The sequence below is a fragment of the Xenopus laevis genome, chromosome 7S (assembly GCF_017654675.1).
Source record: "Xenopus laevis strain J_2021 chromosome 7S, Xenopus_laevis_v10.1, whole genome shotgun sequence".
Taxonomy (NCBI): Eukaryota; Metazoa; Chordata; class Amphibia; order Anura; family Pipidae; genus Xenopus; species Xenopus laevis.
This window is the reverse complement of record NC_054384.1, coordinates 50,175,153-50,201,985: the sequence shown is the minus strand read 5'-3', so window position 1 is coordinate 50,201,985 and position 26,833 is coordinate 50,175,153. Positions and strand designations below refer to the sequence as shown.

Genomic DNA, 26,833 nt, shown 5'->3' with positions numbered 1-26,833 from the left:
GGCTGGTCTAAAACTGAACTAAGATCTCTTAGAACCCTGGGGTGTATGCCATCAGGCCCTGTATTCTTGTTTACATTAATTTTTATTAAAGCTTTATGGATCATATCCTGAGTCAGCAACTGACTAGGTTGAGCTGAGCCATCAGTGCAGCTATGAAGTGAGCCTGGGAACTCAGACTCCTCTATTGTATACACTGAATAAAATAACTGATTTAGTACATTTGCCTTTTCTGTATCTGTTACAACCATACTGGTACCATTATTTAATGGAGCAACACTCTTAACCTGCCTCTGCCGCAATGCACTCTTCATTTCCTTTCTTTGCCATCCGGATTGCTGATTTACAACATTTATTATAGTGTTTATATTCATTAAATGCAGCTTCTGTACCAACAGACTTTTCATTTTTAAATGCATTTAAATTAAGGGAAGATGGGTAATCACAGGTGAAGTGAGACAAGTGTACATATGAAAAAAATATTTTAGAAGGAGGAATAGAATATTTCAGAAATGATGGTAAATTATATAAGAGCAGCACAAGGTAAAATCCTGGAAAAAAGGGCAAATAGAAGGTGAAAGAAAAACATAGTTCAACGAATTAGAGATGAGCAGTGTGCTGTGCATTGTACTTTAATCTGCAATCTGTAAAATACAACTTCTAGGGCTTTGTCCTTTTTTTAACTATCTATGAAATTATCAATTTGCAATTAACCTGTTTTTTTTTTTTTGGAATTACAGTAGCACTGGTTTAATCCCACTGACATAAAATTGGCACAGCTTTTATCCTATTTGTGCTCTGGAGGCATTATGAATTAAATTGGCAATCCATTTACCCTGAATACATCCTAACTCTAATATTCCATTGCTTCACACTGCATATAATGTCCTTGGGGGCATAGGCGGAGGGTGAATATTTTGTTTGGGGAGGCTAAATATGGACCTAAAGCTAATCTCAGACATTGATCTGCTGGCATAAAAATGATTCCCCCCCCCCCCAACTCCTTCTAGCAGTGTCTACTAACTCACACATACACTTCTATGTCACATAAGAGGGGTTATCCATCTATCTACATTCACAGTTATTTCCCTTTATTCTAATAAAGGGGACATCATTTTGTGGAATGTTAAGTGGGAGTTTTATTCTTCACATTTTCTAAATTGAAAATGTGCTGTAGACTGAAATCTCGTTGTTTGTATGGGTTCTTAACCTAAATCAAACACTACAACAATTACTATATTTTCAACCCTAAGGGCTAAAAAAGTATAAACTGTTGGAACATTAAAGCACTGTGTCCTAGGTAAGTTACTTTAAATGTGAGAGGAAGACAGAGGGTACTGACACTCCAGAAACATGATATGCAGTGAGATGCAGTCTATATTTACAAAACAAGCACATTTTATACAGTGAAAAGCGGTAGGTGCTGGCTCCCCAGACATTATATACAGTGGGTACTGATGCCAGACATTCAGATGCCCTCCCCCCCACAGGGCATCTGAATCAACATAGGTTTTGGGGGGAGGACACTGAATCATATCACAGCCATGCAGTTTCATGAGAACTCTGCCTTAACTAACAAAAAATAAATTAACAAAACAATGACAAAAGTAAGAAATACATTTCAAATGTAAAAACATAAAAGCCCCCAAAAAGCACAATTTGTTTTAATATTACTGATGCTAGGTGACAAAAGTTTAATTCCAGCAATTGAAGCAGCTTTTAGAAGGTAAACAGTATAGTACCTTAGAACCTGTGGTTGTGGGATGAAATCTGCAGCATGTGAGCTAGTGGGTGCTCTGGCAAAGGCTACAGCATACACATCATTTCTACAGTCCCTTCAAAAAGATCTCCCCAGCCCCCACCTACATCTGTGGCTTGAATGGTGCATTTTATGGTCCTCTGTCAAAAGAGCTGTGCTCTGATTGGAGGAGTCATAAGGAGAATGTTCCAATCAGAGCACAGCTGGTTGCAGCAGAACCCGGAAGGACTGCAATAAGCTTTCTACTGTTTAAAGTAGCAGCGCAGTAAGGAAGCAAGTTTTTTTTAAATTTTATTAAGGTGCCAGATCCCCACGCCTTATTGAAAATCTATCTATGCTTGGTGGTGTCAATGCCCACGGTTTTTACTGTATGTAATGTGCTTGGGCTTTCAGTGCACACTACCTTTTACTGTAAATAATGTGCTTGTGGTGTCATTACCAACTGTTATTGTATATAATGTGTCTGGGGTGTACTGCCTTTCATTCTGCAGCTGCAGGATAAAAATGTTAAATAATTTTACAGATAAATTATTGTTAAAGGGGATCAAAAGCCTCCTAAGCATTGAGACATGTTAAAGGACCACATATCTGTGGCAAATATCCTCTAATTTCTGCAGTGTTCTTACTTGTATGCCAGGGATTCGTGTCCATTGTTCATTTTCTTCAGTATTTTTACTGGCTTGCCTATAGATAATGTACTCGGTGTTCATTTCTTCAGTGAACCCCAGTGGGTTAATATGCTCAATATACAATTTCTGCAGTAAACATTGGCATGTCTGGGATTAATGGAGTGTTCATTTTAAATTTTTTGTAGTAATCATATTGGCATGTCTTGGTGATTATAGCTAAAAGGAATGCCAAAGAGGAAGTGGCCTTAAAAAAAAAAATTCTGGGAGCTCTAGGCTGCACTTGCCTTTGGCCCAACATTTTTGAGAGCACATGATGTTCCATTAGCATTAAAGGGCCAGTAACACCATTTTCAGAACCCAGTCATAATCAATGAACTTGCCTAAGTAACTTCAAATATGCAGCTGCAGCCTGCTTTTCTAGTAAGGAATCTTTAAAAAATTCAACCGCCACATCCAGATGGAGTACAAGGGGTCCTGCTATCTTGCACCCCCAGAAGGGCTTCTTCTCCACTGCGTGCACGCTGCCGTGAGCCACTTCCTTGTCTTCAGGGTCCAACTTCCCGGTTTGTGACATAATTTCCGGAAGTGACATCACATAACAACCACGATACTTGCAAGCCTTCCCCACACTGTTTCCCTCCACAGCCTCTTATATAGCCTTTCGCTTTACAATGTGTAATGTCTTACATCGTTCCACCAGCATATCTTTGACCCAGCATTGCTCTCAAGCAGGCTTTTCCTCCCCCAGCCTTTACACTGCCTGTGCGTCTCTCCCCAGCCATTCCATTTAGTGTGCGCCTCTCCCCCAGCCTTTATACTGGCTCTGCATCTCTCCCCAGCACTTCCATCAAGTGTGCGCCTCTCCCCTAGCCCTTCTACTGCCCGTGCATCTCTCTCCCCAGCCCTTCCATCAAGTGTGCACCTCTCCCCTAGCCTTTACACCGGCGGTGCGTCTCTCCCCCACCCGCTTGTCTCTTTTCTGCCCTTCTATCAGCATGCTTTGCTACCGGCTGAATGTAAGAAGAGGGAGAGCTTGTGTGCCACAATAGGAATCCTCAGCTGCACTGCAAACACAATGTCTTCCGGGTTACCGCAGATGTCCTGTGAGGAGGAGAGAGTCAGGGCCGCTCACGTAGATATACAGCAGCAGGGCTTGTCGCCGTTTCGCCTTTTTTCAAAAAGCATGGAGAGGAGTTTTATTTCAGTTTTTTTGAGAAACACAAGGTAAATATGTTACATCCAGTAAGGCATGGGTATTTATTGGAGGGTGCAGTTTTCATTTTTTTGATAACATTTTTTTTATGTTACTGGTCCTTTAACCTGCCATATAGCCTTTTTTCAATTTCCGCCATTGTTACACAGAAGCTTGTTTATATGAACTATAGTAGTGATTCTGAAGCAAACAGATCGGTTTTAACAAACCAGAACAACAGTACGTGATCTTTTTATTAATATAAAACACTTTAATTTTTTGGTGTTACTGTTCCGTTATGTCAAAGATCAAGCCCAGTAAGTGAATATTCTGTATTAGTGGAGTATTGGTTTTTTTTTTTTGATGAGATGCTTGTTGGTGATGGCATTCCACTAAAACCTTAGGGCATGGACACATGCATTTTTACGGCGTGGTTTTTAAAAAGACAGACTGCCGCGTAAATACACATGGAGGGAAGCAGCAGCGCCAGTAGCAGGTGGTTTTCAACCAAGTGTATTTTTGCATCCATACTACAATGCACCAAATTTCATTTCCCACTTGATAACCACATCAGATATCAGCCAATGTGCGCAGGAGCGAGCGGATGCCATATGATTCAACGTGTAGCAGATGTGGTGCGTATATGCAAAGCAAAAACAGCGTGGAAGCACAAGATCACTGGCGGAATTATGCCATCAGAAGCCACGTGAGACCAGGATAATGTTTTTCAAGTTTAGGCAATGGCAAACTTGGTTTAGTGTATTTATGCGGCAATCTGTCTTTTTAAAAACTGTGCTGTATGGTAGACATAATGCAAGAACTATGAAAGGTGTGTATACTGTAAGCTGTTCTCTGCAGTATGGAAACAAGTTCCAATAAATGTTCAGTGAATAAAGCCTTACTGACTAAATGGCAGATGGCTTGCCACTTAACCCAAGTCTGTGGGTTACTGGTAATCACCATTGAACAGCTAAAATGTGAGAATCATCAAAAAGAGATCGTAATGAGAATCTGTAAGTGTCCCATTAGGACATAAACATCCTGAATTATTATTCTCTCTCCTTTCTCTATATTTGACAGTTCTCATACTTATACCTATACCTTATACCCATACCTATTCTCTAGCAACATAATCCACTGAATTTCAAAATGGTTATTATGGGAGTAGACTTTGGTGTGTGCAAATTCAAAAACCGTTTTGTGCCTCACCCTGAGGAAGTACCTCAGTACAGGCACGAAACGCGTAGGTTTTTGATTTTGCACACCCACTGTTACTATGTTTCCAGGTTGTGTGATATTATAAAGCCAGATATTATAAAGCCGGATTGATATTAAAGCCATCGTCTTCTGTGCGGAGTGGTCAGTGCTGTAAGTTGAGCATTACATTTTGCAATTCTGAGTTATCTTACTTGGACCCATGATAAGGATTTGAATATTGGAATACACCGAAAGGCCAACATCAGAACTAAAATTTGTCAGTTTTTACTACTTCAAATAAACGGGAAAGTTTGCTTATTTATTAAATAATCCAAAAAAAAAAGTGATTAAATAAAATTGTGAAAAAAACTCAAATACCTTGAATTTGTGAGTTTAAAAGCTCAAAAAACATTTGAAAAATTTGATAAAAAAAAACAAACTTACATTTTGCCCAGGGCAACTCCCATTGACTTCTACATGAACTCGGCATCTTTTGGATGTCAAATGTTTAAATGCAAGTTTTTCAAAGTTAATAAATCAATAAAATGCAATGCTTTTGTATTTGTATTTGTGTAATTAGACCACCAAAGGGAATTTTTACAAAAGCCTAAGGCTAATGCCAGCTTATTAAAGTTAAAAGACCCAAGAGGAGATCGGACTCCTGTTACATTGCAAGTCAGACTCAAGTAAGGAGAAATGGATACACAAATGTTGATTTCTATTTCAATTACATTTACAAATAACTTTAAAGAGGACCCGTCACCCAAAAAAATTATTCAAAATCCTATCACATTAGTCAAGCAAAATAATCTTTAATTACACAATATAAATTATTTGGATCTTGTTTCCTTGAGACTGGGGATTCATAATTATAGCAAGCAGGCAGGATCCATTTTGTGGACACTGTTATTTAGGCAAGCCTTGCATCATCTCAAAATCTTGTTTGTGCACCAGAATGGGGGACCCAATGTCCACCCCCATGCCCTGGCTACACAATTAAACGGCGAAGAGAACAGGGAAATGTAAGGAGAGCAGTTACATCTAGGAAGTGCTGAATGGAAAGGCATAGAGGAGGGGCAGACAATATTTGATTGACCACCGATAGGGATGGGTGAATTTTTTAGCCTTGTTTTACCTCAAAAATTACACCCATTGACTTGTATGGCGTCATACGTCAAAAAAAATTTCGCCACGCGACAAATTTATTTTGACGCCCATAGACTTTAATGGGCGTTGGCGATATTTCGTCAGCGGTGAATTTTTGGCAAAAAGGGTCAAATTCACCCATCCCGAACCGCCGATATTTTTAAAAATAGAGATTGGATTTCATGTTTAATTTAAAAAAGGACTTTTATTATACAGATTTTTGTGATTGGGTAACAGGTCCACTTAAAAGCTACGGAAAATGTAATGTATATTGTATAAGTTGCTTTGAATTACATTTTCTTTCATTATGCAAAAAATGTTTCTGGGTGGAGGACCCCTTTAAAGTTAGCACTGCCATAACAGGTAATGAAATAAATAAAATGCTTGTTTAAAAACCAAATACTACTTCACAAAAATGCATTTAAAAACCTGGAGGACCACTTTAAGCAGTTAGATGGGTCTAATAGAGCCCACCCTCACAGCATCTATAGTGCCAAAATGGTATAGTCTCATAGTGGAAAGCAGAGTGGGCTGATGGGAATTCTCTTGTGCCACAACAGAAGAGCCTTAGGTAGTCTGTGCAAACCCTTTTTTTACATAGAATATACAAATTCATAGATTCCTAGACAGTGAGGCTGGCACTGCTGGGAGAGTCTCAAAATGTGCCAGGGAAAACTGAACTTAAAGATAAAGCCAATTCTGAAATGTATGCCTATATTAAATAGTTACATGAGCACTGGGAGGGTTGCCCCACCAAATAGTTCAGAAAATGCCTGAACTATCATGACCCATTAAAGTGTGAACAGTGAATATATTTTAGAACAGATCTATCTATCTCTAGATTACAATAATTCTAAAAATGCGTAATGTGGGATTGTTTCTCATTTGGGCATTTTCCTTTCTTCATCTTTTTGTCTAAATTTAACCCTTATGGCTTCTTACTGGATCATACCCCCCAAGGAAAAGGGACAAAAACTTCTGCCGCACGTAGAGTAGCAGATTGTTTAAACATGCACATTTTTTTTAGGGCCATGTTTTGTATGTTAACAGTTATGCTAATGAAGGTGACATTTCTCTTGAAGCTGTCAAGTTCTCCCAAGAGACCTGTTTATCTTAAATAGTTGCAATTGTATATTTGCTTATCTTAAATTGTAACAAACGCATCAAAAGTGCAGGTGCCGATTGCTCTGGGCTCTCTGCCAAAAAGCATCTTATTTTAATTAAGTTTCAGAAACTCTTTTTCTGATGTCAGTGCAGAAGATCAAAGAGAAACTGTACATTTTAATAAAAAGTAGAGATTGCAGGCTGGGGCTGTCAAATCTAAGCCTATATAATTTATTTGGGGCGTGGTAAAGTATTTTAGAGAATTTGTATTTTAAAAATGTCCTAAAGTGAATTTGTGTTTTAAGATGATTGTTAACGACTTACTATTACCACCTATTCTTCAAAGGCACATGCTTTTGTGCAACTACAAATTCAGACACAGGGTAAATGTTATGAAGACAAGCACCTTTAACACACCTGCAATGCATATGCATATCATTCTATAAATATAAATTTCAAAGTGATTTATGGAAGCAAATCTTTAAAAATCAATGGCGATTGCTATTGTATTGAAACTGTGATTAGCACAAGGTGTTCTAAATTTTTGGAAAAACATTACATAGAGCATTTTATGGGATAGAGTGGATGAAGGAATATCGTAATCTAATATTAATGTTAGCATCTTCACCAAAATATACATTCATATTTGGTGCAAACTGTACGTGTAATACCTGTGTAATGTTTATAAAAGTTTTGTTTAAAGATACAGGGTGCACTATGATCAATGTAGTACTACAGACATATGCTATAAGCACAGTGTATAATAATACTACTACAGGATGAGCAGCAATATCTTTAGTACATACATGTGCAGAACAGGTAATCTCAAAATAATTATTTAGCTTTGGTAATTTTCAGATGATTCTATATAATGTCACCAGTTGGTAATATAGAATATTTTATAGAGGTGATGTATTTTGAAAAGCAAAAACTGTCCTCAAATTATTACCTGAATGTTACTTTTTCTTGAGAAGAAAAAAAAACTGACCAACAAGGAAGACAAAAAGTTAACTGCCAAATACAGTAACCTCACTACACTAGCAGCTTTTCTCTGGGAGAAGGTTTCCTTTATGAGACATAACAGCTCCATTTTATTCATTAAACATATTATATACAAAGAGTGCAGAACACAGCACCCGTGAGAAATGGAAGAAGAGCTGGAGAAAAGAGAAGAAGAGCAGAAACATACAAAACAGTTAAAAAGAGAACAAAAATAGAGCAGATGCGTGGGACAAAGTAGAAACAGGAAAGATAAGACAAGAATGGGCAATCAAATAGCATAAAAGTGTAGCGGAGTGAGTGAAAGATGATGAGAAAATGTGGGGCAGAATTTGAATACAGAAATGGTCAGATAGAAAGCAAAGAGCCCTGTATTAAAGGGCTGAAATAGCCAGCCCGCTGGGGTGAAACAGTCACGGTACTGTGCAGAGTGTCCTCCTTTCCTATGGTCTAGCAGAGTCCGAATCCTCAATAAGAACCTCAGTGGTAGCAGCCAGTCCTTCCACTGGTTGGATGGGACAAGCCACTAAAATCTTAGAACTCGAATTGGGATACAAGGTTTGGGGAGATGTAGTTTCCTCTGAGACCACAGGCACTGCTGGGGCTGGGGTCTCAGGCACCAGCAGTTCAGGGGAGGTAATAAGGCCTCCAGCATTAGCTGCCAGCGCCTCAGCTATAAGAACCTCTGGGTGGCTCTTTGCCTTGTGGGCCACAACGCTGTCCTTCTTCTCAAACTTCTTTCCACAGATGCTGCAGGAGAACTGGTAGAAAGAGTCAGCATCATGTTTCTTCATGTGCCAGTTTAATGATGCCTTCTGTCTGCAGGTAAAACCACAGAACTCACATCTATTTTGAAAAAAAGGAAGTATTGAAAAAAAAATTAAGGATGAAGGATTCAACATCAGAACAAAATACAATTTAAACACACGTCCAGTGTACATAGAGTTTTCACTTACTGTAAGGGCTTCTCTCCTGTATGAATCATGCGATGAACAGCCAAGTTGTGGGAGCTTTTAAATGCCCGAGCACAGTATTCACAGATATAATCCCGCTGATCTGAAAAAAAAAAAAAGGCCACAAAGAGCCATCATCCAGCTGTATAACACACAAAGATAACTCTAAATGTCCTTTGCACAAGTGAAAAATAATTACAGACCTGTATGGTGTTTTGCATGGCGCAGGAGCTGTTTTTGTAGACGGAAGAGTCTCCCACATGATGGATGTGGACATACATATTTCTTCTTTAAAAGGTGCTGATATTTAATGTGATGCTGAGGAAGAGAATATATTGTTGTGCAACTATTTAAGTGCTTTTCTTTCAGACAGAGAAATAGTACCCCTTAAGATTATATGAAGTTAAATGTTGAATTCTCTCACCTGCAAATATCTTGGGTGAGCTAGGACAGTACCACATCCCTCCATCTCGCAGCGCACGTATTGAATAGGCGGTTTCTTCCTAAAGAAAAAAAAATAATTCACATATACCTCGCCTTACATTTTTTGCCTAATAAAAGATTACATACTTCTAAGCAAATTTGAAGTGTACAACCATTACAAATGTTCTATGGATTTAAATTCAAATCATGAACCACATCAAACCTGCCTGAACAATATCTGCCCAACTTTTGACCAAACATTGGACGTGCCCGTAAGTGAAGGCCCTGAATCTGCATCTTAAATCTGGCCAAGGCACTTCCCAGCAAAGGTTTTTTGGGGTCTCATCTTCAAGGTCTGCACCCTCAATACATATGCCACTGCCCCTAGTGAATTAAATTGCTAACTTTTTTCCCCTGGAAGTGCTGCGATTTTGCCAGTCTTACCTATGAATCGAGGCCCGGATTTGCGAGGCCACAAAGGCCCGGGACTAGGGCGGCATGCCGCCCAGCCGCATCGTTGCACCTCACCAGGAGAAGCAGAGCAGGAACCAGAGGAACGGTAAAACTTCGCGTGCGGGGCTCACACACGACAAAGGAGGGGATACAAGAGGCAGCCGGCCTTGGAGCATGTCGTTTAGAAATCTGGTGCTGTATGAATCCCTTGCATCCCATACAGTTATATGAAAAAGTTTGGGAACCCCTCTTAGCCTACATAATAATTTACTCCACTTTCAAAAAACAAAAAAACCCCCAAAAAACAGTGTTATGTCTCATTTCCCAGAAACACATGGGTGTTTTATGAACAACGATTTTTAGTGAAACAGTATTCAGTTATTTGAAATTAAATCAAGTTTAACTGGCTGTGCAAAAATGTGGGCACCCTTGTCAATCTGCTAATTTGAATGCATGTAACTGCTCAATATCTATTACTGGCAACAACAAATTGGTTGGACTAGCTCGTTAAGCCTTGAACTTCATAGGCAGAAGTGTCCAATTATGAGAAAAGGTATTTAAGGTGGCCAATTGCAAGTTGTGCTTCTGTTTGATTCTCCACTGAAGAGTGACAGCATGGGATCCTCAAAAGATCTCAAAACAAAGCTTGTTCAGTATTATGGTTTAGGGGAAGGCTACAAAAAGCTCTCTCAGAGGTTAAACTGTCAGTTTCAACTGTAAGGAATGTAATCAGGAATTGGAAGTCCACAGGCACAGTTGCTGTAAAACACAGGTCTGGCAGGCCAAGAAAATTCAGCGCAATTTGCACAAACAACATCTGTATGGCAGGGTGATGAGAAAGAAGCCCTTTCTGCACTCACACCACCTACATTTAGGGTAAGGACACACTGGACGATTTGTCGCCAACGTTTTAAAAAAGTAAATCGCGGCGACAAGACGATCGTCTTTTTTGAACAGACGATTCACAGCGACTATTGGCACAGAGCGATTTGTATCCCATTACTCTGTGCGGTACGTGCTCCACCCAAACCGGAAACGGTTTGTGCTTCCCGCTGTAACCTGGCGTCTTTACGTTCTTGCGTCATTTGTTTGCATTGTAATTTGAATACAATTGCTGCTACTTATCTGTATGTGTGTGCGTGTCTAGGAGATTTCAGTGCTTTTCTAAGTACATGCTATTTCTGATAAATCGCTCGGAAAAAGGGTCTCAGTGCGTTTTGGAGCTACAGGCGATTCACAAACGCGCTGTGGGCACAGGAGCTGGCGTCTTTCATTTGTTTTTGTTCAGAGACAAAACGAGCAATATGTCGCCGCGATTTGCTTTTTAAAAACGTTGGCGACAAATAGTCCAGTGTGTCCTTACCCTTAGACTGTAATTTTGGAATGAAAAGGGCTTTGGACTGATGAGACAAAAATTTAGTTATAACAAAAAGTGCTTTGCATGGCTGAAGAAGAACAACGCATTCCAAGAAAAACACCTACTACCTGCTTTCAAATTTGGTGGAGGTTCCATCATGCTGTGGGTAGTTCAGGGACTGGAGCCCTTGTTGAAGTCAAGGGTTAGATGAATTCAACCCAATGTCAACAAATTCTTCAGGATAATGTTGACGCACCAGTCACAAAGTTGAAGTTACGCAGGGGTTGGATATTCCAACAAGACAATGACCCTAAACACACTTCGAAATCTACAAAGGTACTTATGTAGAGAGAGAAGTACAATATCCTGGAATGGCCATCACAGTCCATATCATTGAAAATCTATGGGATGATTTGAAGCAGGCTGTCCATGCTCATCCATCAAATTTATCTAAACTGGAGAATTTTTTGAATGATCAAAAATACCGCCATCCAGAGTCCAGACACTCATCAAAGGCTATAGGAGGCGCCTAGAGGCTGTTACATTTGCAAAAGAAGGCTTAACTAAGTATTGATATAATATCTCTGATGGGGTGCCCAAATGTATGCACCTGTCTAATTTTGTTTATATTGTATCTTTTCTGTTAATCCAATAAACTATATGTCACTGCTGAAATACTACTATTTCCATAAGGCATGTTATATATTAAAAGGAAGTTGCTACTTTGAAAGCTCAGCCAATAATAAACAAAACAGAATTAAGAGCGGTTCCCAAACTTTTTAATATGACTGTACAATGTAAATACGTCTTGAACGTTTTTATATGGGTTTTTCAGGATAAGCTCTGCACTGATCTGCTGATAAATGCTTTTAAACAATCGGATATCTAAAAAACAGATACCAGGAGTTCAATGCAGAGCCTGACTTAAATTTATGCCTATGGCAGACGGCATTTTGCTGTCCATGCTTCACTTGCAGAGCAGGCAACAACTTCTGAAGTCACATTCCTACCAGAATTTGTGTAATAATTTAGTATTAACATTATTCCTGGTAGGAATGTAATTTCAGATGTTTTGTCACCTACACTGGAGTAGATTAAAGGAGAAGGAAAGGCAAAAATCATTACCTATCTCCCTGTAATGTACTACCCAAGACCTCCTAAATCGCTATAGTTGCAACTCTCATACGACAATCCAATTGCGTAGAATCCCTGTCCCTATTCGGCTCGCATTTTCAGGCACGCAGGCGCCATGTTGGTAGCAAACGTTTCCTTTTCCTCTATCTGCTTATTGAGCATGCGCAAAATAAAAAAAACTTGACCCCAGGAGCGCTGCGCACTACAAGCGCTTGATGATAACTGTTTGCTGTCCCCACTATAATTTAACAAAAATACCCGTGCTTCTCCTTAGTTCCCAGATGCTTGTAATCTGATTGGGTGGGGGCGTGGGCATAAGGGTCAATGATGATGCGCGCATAGCCTCATTTGCATGCGCGTCATCATCATTGGGAGAAAGGCAGCTCCTGAAGACATGCGCATTGAACAGAAATTCTGCCCAATGCGTCTCAAGGCTGCCTCGGGCAGCAGGGAGGAAGATGACTGCTAAAATCGTGACGTCACCCGAGTCAGACGCTGCAGTCTTCTGAGAGTGTAGTTGCTTCTACATGAGACCAGGAAGAAAACTTTAAAAACGGTCAGTATGTTCTATGTCCACCAGACTATGGATACAAGGCTATTTATGTTTTGCCTTTCCTTCTCCTTTAAGCGTGACTAATAAAACATCCCGTTTGCCATTAGCCTTAGACAGTTAATCTCAGGTTAATTGCTGCCTTTTCTGCCTTTCACGCTCACCTTTTTTTCTGTTAAGTAATGACCTGTACCTCATGTAGTGTACAACTATGTATCCGTCTCTACAGGGCACCATCCACAAACAAGACTATACTAAGATATATTTACAGATTAAAATTGTGGCCTAGTGTGTTTCCTCCAGAAAAGTTATTCTCTGTCAATAACCCCCCCCCCCCCACCAATACTACCAAATGTATTCTAAAAAGCCTCACCATTTAAAATTTTGCTGTTTTGAGGGTGAAGGCTCTTTCTCCACCCCAAGAGCAAAATCGTTGCATATTCTGCAACATAAACCTCCCCCCCATCAACGCCTCTCATAAATAATTATGCCTTTCCTAGAAGCCTTAAAATCTGTTTATTTTTAGAAAAGACTTATTGATCTTAAAGGAGAAGAAAAGGCACTTTATACTTAGGGGTGCCAAAAGTTAGGTATAGTTTATAGTGTATTTACTTACCTGACACCCTCGGCCAGTGCTCCTATCAGAAAACTGCAACGGCCCAGGGTTCTTCAAGTGAGCACCATGGAGCAATCCTCTTCCTGCTTTAAGATTGCGGCTGCGAGTGAAAAGCCGAACTTTAGTGAAAAAGACGGCTATTGCATTCTACTGCACATGGATTTGCTCTGGGAAATTTGAAAAGCAAAAAGACAATTGTTCCATGGGGCTCACGGTGGTGCTGATTGGAATACTGCCACAACCCAAGAAAAACAGAGAAAGGGAATGTTGAGGTGTCTTAGTAGGTGGACACACCCTCCTCCCTCTCTAATGCTAACCAGTTCAGGCAAGGATACAGTGTAAATAAGTTAGTGGCGTAACACTAAAACTTCACCTTTAATTCAAACAATTAAAAATTAGTACACACAGCACTGGGCCATGCCCACACAACACACCAAACACAGTTTAAACAGATTCACTACTCCACAAACCGTGGATAGTGTTGGACAGTCGCCATAAAAACATATATTAAAAAACGAATGCAAAAAGGTGGAAGGTGAGGGATGCATCAAGCAAAAAATGTATATAGCTCAATGGTTGTGTGCATAAAAGTTTTGCACAAATTTGTTGGGGATAATGCAAGTAAATATCCCATAGCCTTTTAGCCAATAAGACCCCCCCTCTCCCCTGTGCCCAATTCTGCCTGTCTACTTGGGGAGCAGATAGGGGCTATATCCCCCACCGTCCACCTATGCTGCCCTACGCGTTTCGCTGTTACCAGCTTCTTCAGGGCATAGGTACTGACTGTGTGGCACAATTATTTCACTTTTAACAATAAGTATTACCATCAACAGCAAGGAACCGCGATGGGGAGTACCTGCGCCCCGACATATGCAAATCTGTATCTTGGGTGGTGGGAAAGGAAATGGGTTTTTGGTGACAATATGGCCGAATATACACAACATATACCACTCTGGGCCCGGTATATCGATGATATAGTCCTGATATGGACTAGTACGGCCAGCAAATTTGAGTCATTTGTTAATTTACTGAACACCAACGACATAAATCTTAAGGTCACATCAATAATTGACAAAAACACCATTAATTTTCTCGATATTCGTATCTTCTGTGATCCCACTAATGACAATTTATCAACCACAGTTTACCCCAAAGAAACAGCAACCAATAGCCTCTTGCACGCAAAGAGTCAACACCCAAAAAACATCATTTTGGGTATCCCTGTGGGTCAGTATTTGAGAGTCAAAAGATTATGCAGCTCAGCTAATGAGTTTAAGATAGAAGCAAAAAAACTGTATTGGAGGTTTAAAGAAAGGGGTTATAGCCACAACTCATTAAAAAAGGCATACAATAGAGCACTTTGTACAGAAAGGAAATTATTCCTTACGGTTAAGAATAAATCATCCCCGTATCAAGTGAAACCAGTAGAAAATACAATTAGACTTATAGGTGACTATAGTAAACAACATAATGAAATTACGGATATACTCAATAAGCACTGGCATATTTTACAACAGGATACCGACCTCTCAAAAGTATTGGGATTGAGACCCCACGTGACATACCGACGAAGTCGCAATTTACGTGACCAACTAACACAAAGCCACTATGTCCAGTCCAACAATGACACGTGGCTGAGTATAAAGGTTCTTATAAATGTGGTGACTGTGTTGCTTGTCCGTTTGTATTAAAAAGTACCATGATTTTTCGAAAAACGGACAATATACATCACAATCTAGCACACTTTATCAATTGCAAGACACAAAGTGTCATTTATGTGATGAAATGTGCCTGTGGTATTGAATATGTTGGTAAAACCATCAGAGAATTCCGACAAAGAATAATGGAGCATGTAGGAGATGTTAGGCACAAAAGAAACACCTCAATAGCTAATCACATCAACATATGTCATAATGGCAACACCAATATGATGCATTTTATTGGTGTTGAAAAAGTATTGAGCACTACCCATATAGGAGATCTCGACAGGAAGCTTTTACAAAAAGAAGCTGAATAGATTTATTCCATGGGAACTGAACAGTTACTCAATACCCCCCTTTTTTTCAATAATATATACTGTGCAAACTTTTTCTTGGGATCTGAGAAAAGATTGCAAAAAAAAATCCATGCTATTTTGTATCGTTATTGACTTGATAACGGTGGTAGTATTAAAATATTTAGTCCATACACTTGGAATCTTATTATCAACAATTGTATCTACTTCTGTGAATGTCCTATTAGGGACAATGCGGATGTGCATTGGCGCATTTGCGCAACTAAGGGCATTCTACTTTTGCACATGCGCATTGGAGCATTTACGCAACTAAGGGTATACGCCTAGAGTGACACGCAGTGCGTTTTTGCGCAGGCATATTTCGCACATTGACGTAATTACGCGGAACCCTCCGCTAACTAGGAAACGGAAGTAGAGAATGACACTGCGACGCTCGGATATGACGTCATCCTACAGCGCGGCCACAAGGGACGCCGATGGAAGTCTATTTAAGACAGTCCTGGCCACACAGTCAGTACCTATGCCCCTGAAGAAGCTGGTAACAGCGAAACGCGTAGGGCAGCATAGGTGGACGGTGGGAGATATAGCCCCTATCCGCTCCCCACGTAGACAGGCAGAATTGGGCACAGGGGAGAGGGGGGTCTTATTGGCTAAAAGGCTATGGGATATTTACTTGCATTATCCCCAACAAATTTGTGCAAAACTTTTATGCACACAACCATTGAGCTATATACATTTTTTGCTTGATGCATCCCTCACCTTCCACCTTTTTGCATTAGTTTTTAATATATGTTTTTATGGCGACTGTCCAGCACTATCCACGGGTTGTGGAGTAGTGAATCTGTTTAAACTGTGTTTGGTGTGTTGTGTGGGCATGGCCCAGTGCTGTGTGTACTAATTTTTAATTGTTTGAATCAAAGGTGAAGTTTTAGCGTTACGCCACTAACTTATTTACACTGTATCCTTGCCTGAACTGGTTAGCATTAGAGAGGGAGGAGGGTGTGTCCACCTACTAAGACACCTCAACATTCCCTTTCTCTATTTTTCTTGGGTTGTGGCATATATATATATCTCTTCTAACCTGCAGGCTATGTATAACTATCTTTACAACTGACTGAGGCTCTTATTCCATATTTCTTCTGATTGGAACACTGGCCCGAGGTGTAAGGTAAGTAAATACAATCAGTGATGAGCGAATTTTTACGCCAGGCATGGATTTGCAGTGAATTTCTGCATTTCGCCATCTGCAAATTACTTTTGCCGCAAAAAAAAGAATTCATTGTTACAAAATAGCAGCCAGGACAAAAAAGCCCCCATAGACTTTAATGCATTTGGAATAAGAAACAAAAGTTATGCGCATAAAAACTTGTTGTGTGTAAAAAATTGTCGTCCGTAAAAAATTTGATGCCCACTGATTTACATTTCACTGTTTTGCTAATTTTTTGGTGAAGCAAAATGTGAAAGATTTGCTCTAAATACAATCACTTGGGGTGCTTAAATTTTGGCACCTCAAGTAAGAATTGCCTTCTCCTTTAATCTATAAAAACACTTCTTGAAAAATGACAACCGCTAACAAAAATATGGTAGGTAAAATCACTTACTCCCACAGTCCATACAATGTAGTCAGATCACACATTACTGTAGGAGCCTGGGCAGCATTTAAACATTATCCTGCACAGTAACAATCTTTGGAAAAAGCTGCTTTCATTATCACCCTCACCACAATGTATCTATTTATATATTACTGCAAAACAACTACAATTTAACACTTAACTCAGCTTCAAGTCTTGAAAAACCCTCTGAGAGACTTAATGGCTAATTCCCTATATGGCTGTTTTAAAAGTTTTCATTGGAATTATCACACCAATAATGCATTTACAGTGAAATAAACTGTATCGGCCAAATGGCAAACACAGACATTACTAACTTTCCATAATTACTGCAAGTCTACATTTTTAGTTGGAGTGCCTATCACCGACCAATTAATTACTGGGCTCAATTTATAGCCCCATAAGGTCAAATCTACGTATATGGGATTGGGGGGGTGACCCTTCTTAAAGGAAAACTATACCCCCCTGAACAATGTAGGTCTGTATAAAAAGATATTGCATAAAACAGCTGATACGCGAAACCCTGCTTCATGTAAATAAACCATTTTCTATACTTGTATATATACTTTTTTAGTATTATGTGTCATTGGGTAATCATAAATAGAAAACTGACATTTTAAAAAAAGGACCCCCCCTGCGATCGTACGATTCACGGTGCACACAAACAAACATACATGTTAGGTCATACGAGCCAATTAACAGACAGAGTTCTGTTTTTTGCTTCTTTTACAGTTAAGAGTTGTAGTATTTCTGGTCAGGTGATCTCTGAGACAGCACAAAGACCATCACAAAATCGTGGTTCAAGGCAAGAGATGTAAAAGGACAATATTTACTGAAATATAAATTCCGGTTTGATAAGATTCTTTAATATGCCACTTAATTTGATATAAACGCTGTTGCTCAAGTATTCATTTTGGGGGTATAGTTTTCCTTTAACTTCTCTTGTTCTATACCGAGAAGTTTCCTTTTCCCAAAAGACCTTCAACTACTTAATGAAGCACCATTACGGATTCCTTTACAAGTAGCGTTCCATACCCCACAAAATAAAGAATGGCTGATTGAACTTGACAAGCTTTATAGATTTGAATAACTACTAAAAGGGAGATTCACCCCAGAACATAGTCTACATTTTTGTTTGGCTGTCTGTCAAGTCCTGTGCTGGGAAATTCCCAACAGAGAGATAAGAGCACAGAAGTGAGAACTTTAGGGCTGATCCGTGGCTTATCAGGTTTGTAGCTGCAAAATGGAACATTTAAAATAATAAAGATGATTTGCAAAAATGTTTTTTTCTCACAGGAGCTATTCAAATGTACAATATGATCTAAGGTGAACATCCCCTTTAATTGTAAGGCTGATGACACACTAAGATGACTTTGGCTTTCCAAAGTCGCCTGATGTTGCCTCAAAAGGCAAGTAAGCATTTGCAGGAGACTGGTCACCCAAGGAAGAGGAGATTTATTGGAGGCAACTGATATCCTATTGTCATAGGTGAACAACATGTGAACTTCACAACAGATCCTAAGGCTAATGCGAGATGTAGGGGATCTCGGCCTGTGGAGCAGGATAAATGATATCAGCCTGGGTGCAGGCATGTGCAGAGTGTTTCATCCCTAAAAATGCAAGAGTGCAAAATCCACTGCGTGTGCTTGCACCCAAGCTGATGTAAAGTATATGGTGCAAGCACATCCAAGAGGATTTTCAGCCTGTGCTTCTCTACAGGCCGAGATCCGCAATGTCTGGCATTGGCCTTAGTCTCTTAACCAATGACACTTTAACCTGTTAAGTTACCATAGCCAGTTAAAAGAATAGAAACCCCCCAAAATTAAAGTGTTTTGAATTAATTAATAATATACTATTTTCCTGCACTGGTAAAACTGACCTGTTTGTTTCAGAAATGCTACTATAGTTTATATAAAAAAAGCTGCTGTGTAGCCATGGGGATAGCCATTTAAACTGGAAAAAAGGCAAAGGTCAAATAGCAGATAACAGATAAGTCCTGTCTGCTATTTAACCTCTGCCTTTTCTCCTTTTTCCAGCATGAATGGCTGCCCTCATGACTACACAGTAGATTGTTTTTATAAACTATAGTCGTTTTTCTGACGCAAACACATAACGTTTACCAGAACAGGTAAACACTACATTATGTTTTAATTACTTTGATAAACTTTGTTTTTGGTGTTACTTTTCCATTAATATAGTGTTTTGTTTACCTATTTCTCATTATATCCCACTTTTTTTTCCAAATCCCAATCTTTCTCATCCCTGATCCAGCCCCCTTCAACTACCCCTGCTAGATCCTCTTAGCAACAATAGCTACTTCTTTCCTGGTATTTTTCCCTCATGTTGATGCAATTCCTTCTGTGTGTTATGTATGTTGGTTTTTTTTTTTTTTTTAAAGGTAAATTTAACAACACAAACAAACAAGTACAATACAATATCTGGTAGGGTGACATTGGATTGGTGTCGGGTCAATGGTAACCATATATAGACAGGAGAATACAGTCACTTAGAGTTGCAATTGTTGGTATAGATATGTATGGGGCTGGTGGCCTAAAGCTGGCCATAGACGCAAAGATCCGAATGTACGAATCGGGGATTCGCACGATTTTCGGACCGTGTGTGGAGAGTCCCGACATTTTTTGTCCAGCACATTTCGGTCGTTTGGTCGATCGGACAGGTTACAAAATTTCTGTCGGCTGCCGATAATATCTCTGCATGTATTGCCGATTGTACGATTTTCAGTGGGAGACTTGTCTCTTGATCTCTGAATGGTTAATGGCAGGTCGGGAGATGGGGAAGTCCGATCGTTCGAGGATTCCAACGATCGGATCTTTGCATCTATGGCCAGCTTTAGTCAGATAGCCTCATATTTAGTAGCATAGTTTATGTTCTGTATCTAGGGGGTCCTTATCGCACCAGTCCCCCCAAATCTTGCCAAATTTATCATATGTCCCTCTTGTCTCATAGGTTAATTTTATGAGGGAAAGGGCATTGTCTATCGACCTTCTCCAGAAGTCCAGGGTGGGGAGGGTTCTCCCCATCCAGTGCATAACCACTGTTTTTTAATGAAAAACAAAACAAACTATTAAAAATAATTCTGTATCATCCCTAAAATAATCAAATTTCTTATTCAGTATCCCCTCTAAGCAATCTTAGTAGTCTCTTCTTATGCAGGACTTGAATTTTGATTTTGATGAGCAATTAAAGTCAAGTATATTGGTCAGTGCTCTGCACAAATAAAATTTGACAAACTACGAATACAGATAGCTGCATGGAGAGTAACTTGATTTCAGAAATGGTGCATTTTTAACTGATTATATTTAAATTTTTTCCATGAGATGAATTTTATATTACATTTTAATTTTTCCAATAGTTTCACCTTTAAAGAAATACAGGTGGACACATTTAGTGACACATCAAGAGGCCGATTCACTAAGGGTCGAATTTCGAAGTTAAAAATACTTCGAAATTCGACCCTCGGATTGAAATCCTTCGACTTCGAATATCGAAGTCGAAGGATTTAGCGCTGATCCTGCGATCGATCGATCGAAGGATTTTCAGTTCGATCGAACGATTAAATCCTTCGAATCGAACGATTCGAAGGATTTTAATCCAACGATCGAAGGAAAATCCTTCGATCAAAAAATCACAGGCAAGCCTATGGGGACCTTCCCCATAGGCTAACATTGACTTCGGTAGCTTTTAGCTGCCGAAGTAGGGGGTCGAAGTTTTTTTTAAAGGGCAAGTACTTCGACTATCGAATGGTCGAATAGTCGAACGATTTTTCGTTCGATTCGTTCGATTTCGTTCGACTTCGAACGAATTTAACCAATTCGATGGTCGAAGTACCCAAAAAATACTTCGAAATTCGAAGTATTTTTCATTCGAATCCTTCACTCGAGCTTAGTGAATCAGCCCCCAAGTGTTATAAAGCTGCAATCAATAAGGCAAACAAGGAATAAATTGCTCCATTTACTAATCCTATAAATTCAAGTTTATGTTTTGGAAAATATTATTATAAGTAGCAATCAGCATGAACTGCTTATAGATTTAACCTACCTTCGTTTTGGGAGTCTTGGGCTTTTATCATCCTTACGCCTGCGACCCCTCCTGACGAAGACAGAAAGTGCAAAGAGAAAAACAATCAAGGTTTCACAAAAGGTTTTCAAAACACTGAGAAAAGGAAAATACCTTTCTAGGACGGGCACATACTTTCTAGGGGTCTCCTCTTCCTGTACCTGACTTTCCTCCTTTACTTCCATCTTAACCTCCAAAGGGAGTCCCTCCTCTTTAACACGGGAAGTTCTTCGTCTTGATCGTGGAGGCTCTCTGAAAGAAAATGTAAATACATAACGCAGAAGTAAAAAAACATAGTGTAACTCTTCCCCCCATAACTTAACAAGCAGCAGAGGCAGAATGGTAAAGGTAAAATCCTTTGTTAATAATGCTGCATTTAATTGGCTCTAAAGGAAAACTATACCCCTGAACAATGTAGGTATATACAAATATATTGCTTAAAACAGCTCATATGTAAAACCCTGCTTCACGTAAATAAACCATTTTCATAATAATATACTTTTTTAATAGTATGTGCCATTGGGTAGAAAATTGCCATTTAAGAAAAAAGGGCCGAACCTGGGATCCTACAATTCACAACAAACCATACATTTTAGGTCACGAGCCAATTAAACACAGTTCTGTCATTTACTCCCACATTTCTTTCTGTTACAGTTACACAATTTCTAGTCAGGTGATCTTTGAAGCAGCACAGAGAATATCATAAAATGGGGGCTTCAAGGAAAAAGATTTAAAGGAAAACTATACCCCCAAACAATTTAGGTCTTTATAAAAAGATATTGCATAAAACAGCTCAAATGTAGAACCCTGCTTCATAATATACATTTTTAGTAGTATGTGCCACTGGGTAATCCTAACTAAAAATTGCCATTTTAAAAAATAAGGGCCACCCCTGGGATCGTACGATTAACTGTGCACACAAACACACCAAATAAAGGTCACACGAGCCAATTAACAGACAGAGTTCTGTCTTTTGCTTCCACACTTCTTCCTTACAGTTAGAGCGGTGTTATTTCTGGTCAGGTGATCTCTGAGGCAGCACGCAGACCATCACAAAATAGTGGTTCAAGATAAGAGATGTAAAAGGGCAGTTTTTACTTAAATATATATTTCAGTTTGGTAAGATTCTTTCACATGCCACTTAATTTGATATAAACTATATGTTGCTCAAGTATTCATTTTGGGGGTATAATTTTCCTTGCTTATATACAATAAAGCAAAAGGAAAGCACATCTAGACCAGTCCCCATACCCATGCAGTACTTGAGAAGATAAATTCTTATACCTATCAAGTTGGGGACTGTAGGTTTTATCTAGAGGGTCATCTTTATATGGTATTTCTTCCTCACTTATCAGCTCGTCTTCATCATCTTCACTGTGAGAGGGTAGAAAGGCAAGATATTCAAGAAGTGAAAAAAGTGTTCACAGATGAATGTTAAGTCAAAAGAAAAAGGACACATACAAAAAACAATGGGAATTGATGGGTAGAATGTAAACAAAATGTAAGGTGGAAAGACACATATCCTGCCAAAGTAAAGGTAAGTGCAAAGTGCTGTGCAGGTTAAAATGAGAACCTTTAGTACCTTTCAATTTGAGGTCTGTAAGTTTCATCTGTGGGATCATCTTTATATGGAATTTCTTCCTCACTTATCATTACATCCTCATCCTCACTAGACAAAGCAGTAAAGGAAAGAAAAATGTGAAAAAGGAGAAGTGAGAAATAATTGCATGTTATAAGTTTGATCACATTAGTGTAAGGACCATGCCTCACCTAATCGTAGCAGTGAAAGAAGGCCCTTCATTGATTTCTGCAAAGGCAAAACAGTCAGATAAGCTTTCTGAATATGCATCTAACAAACCTCCAAAGGACTACATTACATTTTTCACACCTTTACAAAAGGACTACTAAATTTTCCACCACTGCTAACTAAAAGTTCAAGACCATAATCCACATATTTGCTCATTTCATTTCCCTTCCTCACACAACACAACATAGTTACCTTAATTTAATATCATGGTCTTGATAAAGAAGAAATAGTTGTTAGCTAAAAAAATATACTATACAGAAAGATACTTCAGCTTCAGAGATCCAGAAACCCAGAGTTTAACACTAGGACCTAATAGAATGTAAAATCAGAAAAAGACCTAACTTATCTTCACTTTCAGCAGCCCTCTGAGATAAAAACTGAAAAACAGATAGTATGTGCCTAAAAGGTTTTGCATGATGCTATTTTGGCTGTTTCTACAAGCAAAGAGTCATGCATAATGAACCAAGATAGCTGCCCAAACACCATTATATATTTAATATCAAAGCCATGATAGTATTGCTTTTAAAAGGCACGGTTAATAACCTTAACTTTGAATCATGAGGATAAGACTTAGGATTCAAAGTAATTACCAAAATAAGGAGCAAAAGTCAATTACACTATGTGCAACAGGACATGGCATGGAGCAATAATCCATAGTTAAAGGGGACCTGTCACCCAAAAAAATGATTCATAATCCTATTTTATCACATTAGTCAAGCAAAATGAACTTTAATTACACTATATAAATTATTTGGATCTTGTTTCCTTTAGTCTGGGAATTCATAATAATGGCAAGCAGACAAGAGCCATTTTGCTGAATGGAAAGTGAAAGTAATTGTCTGCCCCGCCTCTATGCCACAGGCATAGAGGAGGGGCAGACAATATTTGATTGACAGCTGAGATTTTTAAATGAGCTTACAGCAGCTATGAATGCTTTAATAAAAAATAGAAATTGGATTTCATGTTTAATTTGAAAAGGACTTTTATTATACAGATTTTTGTGTCTGGGTGACAGGTCCACTTTAAAGGACAAGGAAAGTTAAACTAAAGAAGTAGGCTAGAAATGTACATTATGTTTTGGGCTTTTGATTTATTGCATATGCTCTGTGCTACTGTCAGTTACTGAGCTTTAGGACCGACTCAAAATATACAGTACACATAGAATATAAATGTCAGAGTATGAGGCTGATTAGATCAATACAAATAATTACTACATGGCAGCACAGAAACCAGTTCAACTAGCATCAGAATTTAATAATAAGCCCTGTAGTTGACAGGCCAACCTCATTTTCTGCTGCATAATTTGCGACGACCCCTAAGCTTAGCTTCGCAACAGCTGCTCAGAGCCCACTGAGCATGCGAGTGTCACAGACACTTTCCAAGATAGTGACCTCCTGTGAAAAGTTTGAAGTCCTGGATCATTGCTGCTATTGACAAGCTGAAACTTTAGGATGGTGCAATAAGTTTAGTATATAAAACATGGCATGTTAAGCCCAATCCATTTTTAGGCTTTAGTTCTCCTTTCACCAAGCAAACCCCTATGTTTCCTATTAAAATGTGCACTAGCAAAATGTATATTAAAATCAAAGTGCATTTTTTGTGTCCAACAGCAACAGGAAGTGAAGTCTTTGAGCAGACTTACTGTAAACGAAACTGTAATAGAACAGAACAAATGGATGAGACCACTGACGTTTTCAGTAACTACTTTGAATCATATGACTGCAAAAACAGTAAGTAGACAGGACAATATGTACTAGAAAGTTTGCATGTATATATGTGGCAAAAGTGCATGTAAAAATAAAATCCACATTATGGATTTCTTTTCTGAAGCCTCATCACATTTTGCTATAAAATAAGTATCCATAAATGATGTTGCTCTAGGGTGCACTGCTGTTTTAGTATGCACAAATGCACCACAAACATATGAATGTCACCTTTTGCGGGGTGCAGACCTTGGGAAGTGATATATCAATCCTATAACTTTTTAATTCTTCTTTAGGCAGAGAAGCTGCTTCGCTGTTATACTATATATACCCTTCCCATAGTCAAACATAAGTCACCATGTGTTATACACAGTACTACTTCAGAGCAACTAAACTTTTTTTGAGAGAGTAGCGCAAAAGCTATAACAGGCATATAGTGTCTGGTAAGTCACCAGTACAAACAGCCATTGCGTTACACTATAGCATTTAGCCACAGTGGTAGGGTTTTTTAAAATTGCAGTGACTAATTGCTCTGTGTCATTGTCCTTATATTCAAGAGTACCTAAGTAATTGATGTTTATACAAAACCTATAAATCCAGAGATTGCATCTTCTTTTTAAAACTTTACCCCATAACCTCACAAATTTGAGTTTTACTATTTTAAATGCTTTATCTCTCACACAGCTGACACTGATGGCAATTATTAATCATATTTCATAAACAGGTATCCTTTAGAGAAATATTCACATTCAGTAAGTTACTCACCATACACCAGATGATGTGGCTCTGGTTCTGTCTTGCAGATTAGTTGCAGTGTTGGAGTCTGCTTTGTACGTGAACTTCGAAGAACCCCTCCTCTTACTATTGAGTGGCTTTCTTCTTCCAGTGGCAGATCTGTAACCAAAATTGTTGGCTCTACCTCCTGCACAACTACTTCTTCTTCTACTTCTAGCTTTAGAGCTGTGAGGGAAAATTTGTTGAAGTGATAAGCAAAACACACAATTGTGTCACTTGTGCAGCATAAGTTACCTGTAATGAGTTAAACTACCTGTTAGGAACTTAGCTACCCATAATAAGTGACACTAGAAAATACGAACGGAAGATATCACAATGCAAGAAAGTACCAAGAACAAACTTTATGAGAAAACTCCTTTTAGGTCACAGATAAGCAAAAGGGTCCTACCTTTTTCAGATAACATGTTTTTCTCCATGTAACTGCAAATGAAAAAGTGCCGTATTAATGTACATTCTTAAGTGCTTTATCAATAAATAGACTATGCATACCTGCATTCGCTCACTTCTTGTTTTGCACAAACCCGTCCCACACCTCCAAAGTAACGAAAACAAATGATGAGCCTTTGTTTATGGAAAAGTACGACTAATGTACAATAAAAGACTAAACGAAAGCCCTCGTATTTGCTAATAAGAAGAAAATTTAAATAATAGAACAGGCTCCTCCCCATGCATATCAATACGTGCCCTCCCCACATGCAAATTTTACGAGTCACTCCCACTGCAACTTTTCAAACCACTTTTAATTACCCATTAGTTAATAAAGGATCTAATGAATTTATATATCGCGTCATGTTATTTTCATTCTGACAATCTTTACCCGTCGCCTTCCGCGATCTGCTGCTGCTCCTCCTCCTCAGGCAATTCCCGGCGGCACCGCCTTCTGCGGGGACACTCTGCTTTCCTCCTGCGAGAGGAGCCCCCCGTCACTATTTCCTCATCCCCCGCGGCTCCGTCTGCGCCAGGTCCCAGTTTCGGGCGGCCCCGCGGCTCCGGCCCTCCCGGCATCCGTCCGTCAACCAGTCCACCCTCCGAATACAAGATTGCGCATGCGCAGGGCTCCCCCTCCGGCTCAGTGTTCTGACGTCATAAGTTTTGCGCATCTATTAGGGAATGTTCCACAAGAATCTGCGCATGCGAGGACTTGAGACAGAAGGATTCTGGTAATGAATGCGCATGCTTATTTTTGAGTACAAGTTCTTACATATTTTGCGTCGGATTGTAGCTTGATTTGTTGGACTTTAGGCGTTTCTTGTATTACGGATACACTTTGACAGACGCACACTGGAAGTTGTAGTTATATTTATAGTTTTTTTTGGCG

General features: G+C 39.1%; 1 protein-coding gene across 3 annotated transcripts; it reads right to left on the bottom strand.

Moving 5' to 3' along the window:
• Nucleotides 1–7,504: 7,504 nt before the first annotated feature.
• Nucleotides 7,505–26,583, bottom strand: zfp91.S (ZFP91 zinc finger protein S homeolog). 3 transcript variants are annotated; one of them, XM_041571224.1, is made up of 13 exons: nucleotides 26,333–26,473; nucleotides 26,005–26,047; nucleotides 25,904–25,935; nucleotides 25,486–25,680; nucleotides 22,981–23,017; nucleotides 22,793–22,879; nucleotides 22,495–22,584; nucleotides 21,325–21,462; nucleotides 21,193–21,243; nucleotides 9,401–9,479; nucleotides 9,180–9,294; nucleotides 8,980–9,079; nucleotides 7,505–8,869 (listed from the first exon to the last, which is right to left on the bottom strand). In XM_041571224.1, exons 3-13 carry the CDS (start codon nucleotides 25,929–25,931, stop codon nucleotides 8,467–8,469), a joined length of 1,323 nt encoding a protein of 440 aa, XP_041427158.1. In that variant the 5' UTR covers nucleotides 25,932–25,935; nucleotides 26,005–26,047; nucleotides 26,333–26,473; the 3' UTR covers nucleotides 7,505–8,466. The 3 variants fall into 3 exon arrangements, with proteins under 3 accessions (XP_041427158.1, XP_018083151.1, XP_018083153.1); XM_018227662.2 differs by lacking the exon at nucleotides 26,005–26,047 and having other exon boundaries at nucleotides 26,333–26,583; XM_018227664.2 differs by lacking the exon at nucleotides 26,005–26,047 and having other exon boundaries at nucleotides 21,346–21,462; nucleotides 26,333–26,581.
• Between the last annotated feature and the right edge of the window lie 250 nt (nucleotides 26,584–26,833).